Source organism: Schistocerca piceifrons, chromosome 3 (assembly GCF_021461385.2).
Source record: "Schistocerca piceifrons isolate TAMUIC-IGC-003096 chromosome 3, iqSchPice1.1, whole genome shotgun sequence".
NCBI classification, from domain to species: Eukaryota; Metazoa; Arthropoda; class Insecta; order Orthoptera; family Acrididae; genus Schistocerca; species Schistocerca piceifrons.
The window spans coordinates 829554011-829564362 of NC_060140.1; the positions used below are offsets into that span (position 1 = coordinate 829554011).

General features: G+C 42.1%; 1 protein-coding gene across 1 annotated transcript; it reads right to left on the reverse strand.

Moving 5' to 3' along the window:
* Window positions 1–4085: 4085 nt before the first annotated feature.
* LOC124789095 lies at window positions 4086–4460 on the reverse strand. The gene has a single exon (XM_047256385.1). The coding sequence runs from the start codon at window positions 4458–4460 to the stop codon at window positions 4086–4088; it is 375 nt and encodes a 124-aa protein (XP_047112341.1).
* Window positions 4461–10352: the final 5892 nt, after the last annotated feature.

Here is a 10352-nt window from a genome sequence, read left to right on the forward strand (position 1 = left end):
TGTAGATGCCTAGACGGTCAATACTGCGGTTCAATCGCGCTTTGTGCCAGGAAGGACTCTCAACAAGGGAAGTGCCCAGGCGTCTTGGAGTGAACCAAAGCGATGTCGTTCGGACATGGAGGAGATACAGAGAGACAGGATTACTACTGTAGTGCATGATGAGCAACTTCACTCCCGACGTCCTTGGCGAGGTCCAATTTTGCAACCACGATACCATGCAGCGCGGTACAAATGGGCCCAATAACATGCCGAATGGACCGATCAGGATTGACATCACGTTCTCTTTACCGATGAGTGTCGCTGATGCCTTCAACCAGACAATCGTCGGAGACGTGTTTGGAGGTAACCCGGTCAGGCTCAAAGCCTTAGACACACTGTCCAGCGAGTGCAGCAAGGGGGGCGGGGGGGGGGGGGGGGTTTCCCTGATGCTTTGGGGTGGCAATCTCTCTGTAGTGTCTTCCAGAAAAAAAGGTAAGTACAAATGTCATACTCAGTTTTCTGTGATTATTTATCGTTGTCATTGTTGTAAATAGTTCAACAAATAATGTTACAGTCTATGTAGTGACCTAATACGGTTACTTCTGCTGTGTTGGCTACTGTGGGATTCGGCACGGCACAGACAACGAAGGGGAGAAGTTGCGATGGCTGGTGGCAGGAATCCAAAATGATCTACACATATCACATGCTGATTAATATAACTCTTCATTTCTAAAATGGAAAAAAACCTAACTTCTTGGGCCTGCTGTATCTCCTATACGCAATTACATTACTTGCTATTACTACTCACAGAACGCAGGCCAAGTAACGTCTCCCTATTACTGAGTACTGATGCTCTCGAAGTCAGCAACCGAACTGGGCCGACCAGCGATGGGCGGCTAAATAATTGGCATTGACAGGAGGTTCTGAACTCTGTCCTAATGGAGACGTGGCGCTGCCCGCTCTTTCCATTGGCACGCAGGTACGTGCCTTCTTGATGCCATTTCACGGCGCTGCGCTGGTCGGTGTGCAGAGTCGATGCTTTAGGACTGCACAACTACTTAATTATTTCCAAGAGTAAGCAATGGAGTCCAGACAGCAGGACAGATGGTCGCAGTTTTGTTCATTCTTGATTGGTGACTAATGTCTCTTTTTTTTTTTCTTTTGCAAAGTATCTACTCTAAAAGCTGCCTGTGCTTTGTGGGCTGCATGAATTTACCTGTTCATTGGAAATCACAGTAATTCTTTTGCAAATATTAATTTGTAATTAGCTTTAGACGTTCACTACATCTTTTTCTCCCAACTAACACTGACATGAATGAACCACTCACAGAAGTGGAAATCGAGAGAGAGCTGCTTAATGTAATAGAAGAGGGCAGTGATTTGAGTGACATAGGGGACTTTTCAGGTGAGGAAGACCATTGACTTCCACAGCTGAAAAGTGATTGCGATGTACTACCAGAACTTCAAAAATGTTCATGACTGAAACTGCTTTTCTTGTGTCATGTATTTATAATAATCTATAACTAATGTATCTAAATTTAAATAAATATTTTAAAAACTTACATTTATCTCGTTACTTTCATGGTCATAAGAGTATATCATGACTAGACGCTTTGAGTACCAGTGTCTAGCTGGCTGGACATAGGAAAATCTCTATCTGGATGAGCAGCCGGCCGGGATGCCGAGCGGTTCTAGGCTCTACAGTCTGGAACCGCACGATCGGTACGGTCGCAGGTTCGAATCCTGCCTGGGGCATGGATGTGTGTGATGTCCTTAGGTTGGTTAGGTTTAAGTAGTTCTAAGTTCTAGGGGACTGATGACCTCAGAAGTTAAGTCCCATAGTGGTCAGAGCCATTTGTGTCATTTGATGAGCAGTAACAAAAAATTATCATTACACTGCTCATTTATAAGAGCCACACACCACACCCTTATCGAAAGATAGATAAAATGATAAAAAACTTTGATGTTATATATGGTCTGTCTGATCTTAAAAAAAGGACTACTTTGTTCCAGATTAGGTATTGCACTTGGTGGAAGAAGCTGGTGTGATACAGTTTGGCACTTTCATCATCTGATATGACACTACTGAGATAATTGAAACTTTTTTTACACCTTCAACATTCTTTCCTTCCAGTTTGACGTAACAGGATGTGGGTGCCCTACTAATCTTCATTGCCACTGTCTTGCTCTTACTCACAGTCAACTTGACTTGTCTGGTCTTTTCATTCCAGTAAGCAAGTCTCCTCTGAATCTTCATTTCCGTCTCTTCCCAAATGGTGATGTCAGAAAAAGGATAAATATTGAGAACTTCGTTTTCTACTTCCTTGATTTCTTTCATGGTTGTGTCTATAAGTGTAAGGAAGGTGAATTTCCTTGCTGAATACCTCTCTTTGTCTTAAACCATTTAGATCTTCCATCTCATACTTGTATACTGCTTTCACAACCTTCGTACAATATCTGAACTTTTTTAATTAATGATCAGGGACATTATGTTTTTCCAAGCATTCTCATATTTTGCCCCTTGGTACACTGTTGTATGCTTTTTCTAAGTCCAGGACTACTACTATTAGATCCTTTCCTTTGTCCCAGAACTTTTCCATTAACGCTCCCCTGTTTCTTCTGAATCCATTCTGTTGTTCCTCAAATTGATGTTCTAGGATTATTCTCAGTCTCTTTTCTACGATCTTTTTCATTACCTTTAAGGCAATGTGATAGCAGTATGATTCCTCAGTAGTTGGTGCACTTCTTTCTACTTCCTTTCCTTACCAATGGTATTATAATTCCCTTTCTCCAGTAACTCAGCTTTTTGGTCTCTTTCCATATCACCCCCAAGCACCCAATATAACGACTGTATCCCTTTGACTCCAGTTGTCTTAATCATATCCATTGACAGCTCATGTAATCCTGCCGCCTTCCCACCTTCTGTCTGTTTCAGGGCATTTTCAGTTTCTGCCCCAGGGACTGGATGCTGTTCCTCCTCTACTTCAATGACTTCGGTGTCACTTTCTTGTTCAGTTTCTCCATTCAGTATGATTTCAGGATAATTCTTCATCACTTCCCTTATGATTTCCATGGCCCTGATAATATTTCTACCAGCTGGTGAGGAATTCATGGCACATCGCATCAAACCAGTCAGAAGACTCAAGACTTTAAAAAAATCATGAACTGAAAATGAGGTTAACAGGGAGAAAAGAAAAACAGGACAGAATGTACATCGAGCAGTCAGATGTTTTGCATTTTCTTATAGATGTAGCTGGTAACGAAAACATTAAGCACATAATTTCTGACATACAGCATAATTTTTGTCCCAGGCTCTATCTGTAAATCAAATAAATTTCTAAGTATGTTTGTGGATGGTGTGGGAAGAGGAGTAGAACCAGCTCCTCATGAGCCGTCTAGAGATTTTGGAACTAGGGTTTTGTGTCCCTTTGTCCTGGTAGATTTTCCATTGCATCCCCTACATCCTTCAAATTAACTCCAATTATACGATTATTACTATTATTATCATTATTATTGTTACTGTCGGTAATTTCGCCTTCAGGAGAGCCTTAAAATACAATCAATTTCAGATCTTTCACTTTTCAGCAAGCTGTATATCAGTTTTTTATTCCCCTTGCTGTCTTCCTCTAGTTTCTGGACGAATATTTCCCAACTCTTCTCCTTTTCTTCTTTCATAACTCTTTTTGCTTGGAGTTTCATCTATCAGCATTCCTGCTCCAGTGTTATCACCTTGCGCTCGTCTTTTGACACCAGCACTTAGTTCTGATCTCTTTATTCAATTTCCATGTTTTTCTTTGTTACATTACATTCTTTCATTCTATCTTTTACTCAATTGCTCCAGCAACTGGTTTCTTTCTCCTTTACCTTACCTTTTGTTTTGCCACAAACTTGCATGGCGTTACTCACTATGTATGTTCTAAACAGATTCCATTCTTCGACCATGCTACCAGTCTCTGTTCCTGGAAATTTTTTGTGCTACTGACCGTTGGAAACTTTCCTTATTTTCTTCTTCTTTCAGCTTCCATACCTTCATTTTGGGTATTCTTTGTACAGCAGTCACTCTTTTAATCTTGTAATTAAGATGAGCTACTAGTAACCTGTGATCACTATTCAGACACCCACTTGATAGTTACTTTGGTGTTCCTCACTTTTCCTCCAATTAATTTGTCTGTTAAGACATAGGTGATAACTGTCTTAGATTTGCCATCCCAGCCACATCTAGTAACCTTATGGCTATCTCGTTTTTTGAAGAGTATATTCTTTCCTAAAAGCTTATTCCTTGTGCACGGATTTAGAATTTCTTCACCTTCAACATTTCTTTTTCCATATCCAAAAGCTCCCATTACTTCCTCATATCCATTTCTAACAATGCCAGTCTGAGCAATCAAATCCCAAATTATCATCATGTTATCCTCTCCTACTTGGTCTTCCAGTTTTTCAACGAATTTTACTTTTTCATCCTCACTGCACCAGAAGTGCATTCTCTTAGAGTATAGTGAAACTATTCTTTCCCATGTTCACTCTGGCTTTAACTATCCTTTCACTTATCAAGCTTACATCAGTCTGTAATGGGGTCAATGTCTTTGTGAAACACAAGGCCCACTCCATTCTTTGCCATTTTATTGTAACCATGCCAGGATAATTTATATCCACCTCTCAGCTGTTTTGAGTAATTTCCCATCCATTTAGTTTCACTCATTCTAAGGATACAAATCTTTCTGCTCTCCATCATGTTTACAATCTCTTCACTCTTTCCTGTCAACGTTACTACATTCAATGTTCCCACACTCAGCTTGTTTTTAGCTTTGTGTTGAGTTCCAGTTTTTCGTCCTTGATCAGTGGTTCTTCCTGCATTACTAGGATTTTCTTCAGGCTGCAAAGAGCCAAGATATGGTATCATTAGGTATTTTCAGTCTGAGGCTCGTTAGTTCATTGAAATCAATAATATCTTTTACTCTTTTGTTGGCCTGCTAAACCTAATGCAACTGAGGACTTTCTTTCAGAGCTTACTCCCTCAGCCTTTGAAGATCCATTTTCACTACAATCTCCTTTTATATCCTTCTCAAACTCGAAACCCTGATTGCAAAGACATGGTCTGCCTCCTCGCTCATTACACAACTGACTGGTTACAGCCAATTCCAACTTGATTACCATTGAATTACTGTACTGTACTGCACTGAAGTTAGTAAACAAACGTACACAACATTACGTAAGTGAAGAAAAAGAAACAGAAGTAAAAAATTTCCACTTTTGCCTTTTGGGCTCCATCAGATGCACTTTTGCCACAGTGGGGAAGCAACATAATGCCCCCCCCCCCCCCCCAACCAGTCTAAATGCAAAACCACTGCACTATACATTTACGTAAACAAATTGTTATGATCATATTTAAATATTTTATATCATCATCATTGTTATCATCATCATCAGCCAGTTCGATGATTTGGTGATGTGGCCTGTCTGAGTCGGCGCTTAACGTGCGATCCCTGCAGTTTCTTCCATTTCTGCCGATCTTGAGCTTCCTGTTGCCAATTCAATTCGGCTGTCTTTCTCAAGTCTCTGTCTCATCTGTTCAGTGGTCTCCCCCTTTGTCTTTTTTGGTACACTGGGCTCCAATCTGGTACTTCTTTTGGCCATCTACCATTTGTTCTTCGAGCGGCATGACCAGCCCTCTGCCATTTTAAGGAATTCACTCTTTCCATTATGTCAGTGACCTTTGTTGTCTGTCTGACATCAACTGCTTTCTGTCTGCCTTTCTTTGTGTAACTCAACTCAACTTTGCTCTACTATTAGTTTTCCAACAATGAACTTATTATTATCCATGTCTCATGGCCACAAGTTATTATCGATGGTATACATTGGTCAAAAACTTTTCTTCAACTCGACCGAATTCTTGGACTTCAAAACTGAAGAGCGGCTTCCATATGCTTGCCAGCCTAATTTAATATGCCGAAATATCTTTGGTTTTATGTCTCCTTCATATTTACCTGTTGACCCAGAACACATATTCTGTGACCCTTTGCAGTTACTTACCTACAACCGATATATTTCCCTCCAGTGTCTATTCATTCCTCATGATTTTGGTTATACTATAGTTAATTTTTAGACCAACTTCAGAACGGACTGACGTAAATTCACTAACCAGTATTTGAAGTTCTTTTATGCTATTCGCAAATAGTACAATATCATCAGCGAATCTCAGTTCATTTAACCTCTCTCCTACAATTTGTATACCCTTTGTTTTCCAATCTAATTTGGACATTGCTTTTTCGAGGACTGCTGAAAATAGTTTCGGAGATATAAAATCACCTTGTTTTACGCTATTTGCAAGGGGAAATTCATTGGTTTCTTCAACTACATTCGCAAATGCTGTCGAGGTTTTGTGTACATTGTATAAGACATTAACATAGCCCTATTCTATTCCTTGCTGTGTTAGAGCCTCAAGCACCGCTGGATGACTGACTGAATCGAATGTTATTTAAAAATGTATGAAGGCAAGGTAAAGAGGTGGATGGTGCTCATTTTTACTACTATTTGTTCCATGTAGAGTGAGGATACGATCACTTGCATCAAACCCTGTGCAGAATCCAGCTTGCTCAATGGCTTAAGTCAGGTCAAGTGTATTGCTCAATCTGGTAGTCAAATTTCTAGTAAAAACTCTGTACAGTGATAGGGCGATAGTTCTTTATATCTTTAGTACTATCTTTCTTATGAATCAGGATTCTTTTGGCTTTATTTCCAAATTCCTTGGTTGTTTTCCACAGTGCAAGCAACCTGAAAATATTTTAGCTAAATGCTTTATACAATCGTCATCCATTAGCTTTAAAAATATCGACTGAGAGTTCATCACTACCTGGAGTGGTCCCTTTTTTCATCTTGTCTGTAGCATGCTTGACTTCTGAGGGGAGTTTTTCTGGTATTTGGGAAACATAGGTATCCAATTAGTCTAGGACTAAGGTATCATCATTGATTTTACTGTACAGATCACTATAAAAATTAGGATGTATATGCATATATAAATGCATGCATATATGAAGGACAGCAAGACACAAAGGAATTGTAAACATTGCCTGCAAGTGTGCATTGACTGAAATCAATGAGGAAGGTTGAAAATTTGTGTTGGATCAGGATTCGATCCCAGGTGTCCTGCTTTCTAGGCAAATGCTTTAGCAAATGCTAAGTCATCTGGACACAGTAGTCATTGCAACAACATGGACTACCCTAGCACACCTCCCAGCAGACACAAATTCTAATGTACCGCCCCTTGTCCATTTCCCCAATACTTGTGGCATTTCAACAATTCCTGTAAGAGTTCGAGCCTGTTGTGCATCTGCCTGGAAGAGATCATTAACTGTCCTCGCCTTTATATATATATATATATGGTGTCTGTTCTTCCCAGCAAAATGCTACCAATAATGAGGATAATGGGCAAGGAACACTGTATCAGTAGTGTGTGGATAAGCTGACAATTTGGGTCTGACAGGAAGCATGCTAGGATACTCCATGAAGTTGCAATTACCACTGTGTCTGGACTGCTTAGTGGTTAGTTGGCTTTTGGCCATGGCCATTTGTGGACCAGCTCCATGCACTGGGAAGTGCTCCGCTAATGTAGTTGTCTACTTCCACATCCCAGTATTTGTGTTGTATAGCATGCATGATTAAAATGACGATGAAGGAAGCTGCACTTACGTAGATCGCCAACACAAACATAGATTAAAGTTCAAATATTCTGACGGGTGTGTTAGGGAGGTCACAATAGTGTGGGGCCTACTTCTACTTCCCTTCAGACAGGCACAATGTCAGACGACAAACGGCCACATTCTGACCCAGAACAACACATCTGAAAGCAGCGGTCGTCTTGAAAACGGAAGAAGCGAAGTTGAATGTCCTTCTTCATATGGCATCACGGGTAGAGGACCAGATACCAGATAGTGATTTCCTAATGTCTTGTCTGTAGAGCATCATTTCCCCTGCCTGGGATCCCATCCAATAGTGATGGTTCTAATGGAGGGAGATTTCCAGATGCCACTGTGGCAGTGTCACCACTGCTAGCCCTCGATGGGCTCAACATTTGCTTACCACCGGTCTCGATCTCCTGGGCTTCGACGATGCAGCAGATTGAGACGCTGGTCCACCTGTCAGAAAGTGCCACACAGTGGCGCCCAACCCAGCTTTCACCCAGTGATTGTAGCCACAGTGGCTGCCTCAGATGTTTCATGCCACACTGGCATCTCTGCAGGACCCTCTGCGCCAACAGGGGGAGAACATCCACAACACTACCACATTGCTGCGATAAATCTGGTCCCCATTCAAACTCCACATAACGTGGCAATGTTCAGATATATTGTTTACACTTCTGATATAGACATTGTCCTCCTCCAAAAAGTCATCGCCACTGATTTTTTATGCTCCCACTAGCTGCATGGCTCACATCTCTCATGCCTCTGACAACAGTAGCAGAGTGACTTTCCACCCACAAACAGGGCTCCCCGCTGAAGATGTAGTGTACATTCCTAATACTAGGGAAACAGCTCTTATACTGTTCAGCGTTTGCATCCTCGATGTATATGCACTGTCTGGCTTCAGTCGGCTTTTCACAAACGACACATCTTCTTTGCTGACGAGCTAATGGCACTTTCTGAGGGCCTTCTGGACGATCTGGCACTAAGTGGGGACTTTAGCTCTACACAAGGGTCTACTGGTCAACTCCCATGACATTCCCCATATACGGCGCTCTCTGTCATCATAGACCAACTTCTGCTGGTCGATATATGGCCCATGGTACCTATGTGGGATTAACTTATTATATGGTACACTGGTCCATTCACTTCGACTGTGTCTACCTCACATGTTTCCTTGTTGATAGTACTCAACATGCTGAAGATTGGCCTTTTGCTTTCTCTGACCACAAGGCCTGCATCTGTCATGTCACCCTCGCCCGCCAACAGGTGTGTATAGTCATGGCCAGTGGAAATTAAACATTTCGCACTTGAGTGCCCCTGACTGCTGGAAATCGTTGAGGACAAATGGGTCCTCTGCCCTCAATGTTGCCCCACCTACACTTGCACCCTTACCTGGTGGCTGTGCTGCACGAAACCAGGGCATTCATAGTATATGGCAAAGACATCAAGGCTTTGCATGTGAGTGCCATGGACTTTTATAATTTAATCCTATGTGACTGCACTTTGATGGCATTCTCTTCCATTTGTCAGATGGTAGAGCATCATGCTGAAGTGCATATGACTTCATTCAAGTAACGATGCTTGGAAGGGATCCTAGCCAGGTCTCACACCCATGACCATATGCGTCATGAAACATCTTCAATGTGCACCTCTTCACAGGATGCTGTCTTTGTTGTCGAGCTCTTATACACAACCTCACTCATATGGAAGGACGATGATATACTGCAAAATGCGCCATTGGTCACACTCCCCATTTCTATTTCACCCAACTGTACACTGCCATCCCGCATCACCCACCCTTAATTGAGGATGTAGCAGCACTCACCATAAATACCGTACTGGAGGACGTCGCTCAGGAACTTCAGGAACACATGACCACAGATGAAGTCCTAGACGCTATCAAGGTGGGAGCCACCAATAAATCCCCAGGACCTGATGGCCTCTCCCTCGAATTTTACAAGTGTTTTAGCTATGTGTTGGTACATATTTGGATGTCCATCCGTCATGAACCGATATCCCCAAAAACGACGATTCCATCCACCTTCCTTGGTAGGTCACTATCCCAGTCCCTAAACTGCATAGACGATCACAGATCCGTATTACCAGCCCATTACTGCAGTCAACAGCGACATGAAAATTTTCATGCATTTGTTGGCATCATGATTGAAGAAGGCAGTGTGAAACGTCATGTCTCTTGATAGACTTCCTTGGGTCATGACACCAATATTCATATGGCCCATTGCTGTTATAGGGAGCTGATTGCACTCTCCAGGTCGCGACATCTGCATTGGCATTGCTTCACTTCAGTCAGGCATTCAACCATGTTGATCACACCTTTCTGAAGTCGGTCCCCAGCACATGGGTTTTCCAGTTCATGTAGTAACAGTGGAATATGCCTCTTGAGCGGCAAATGCATTGGCCTCCCAGTCCCATGAAATACAAGTTTGCCCAGAGGATATAGCATCATGTATGGAAAGTGGTGCATGCAGGCTTTCTCGACAGCAGAGTCCAGTCTGCCTCGTATATCACCATCAATGGCAAACATGGAAACCAGTTTCGTCTGCACTACACCCACCTTATTGAAAAACCCCTATGTGTTCACTGAGATGTGGACGATACAGACGCCCACTGGTTCTCACTTAGACCGTAGTCTGACGTCTGAAGGCTCAGAAACATATCTTGGCTTTCCCTATC

What these genes read in the sequence shown, in the direction of transcription:
- LOC124789095 (XM_047256385.1), bottom strand. Translation starts at nt 4,460, where the DNA reads ATGCACTTCTGGTGCAGTGAGGATGAAAAAGTAAAATTCGTTGAAAAA.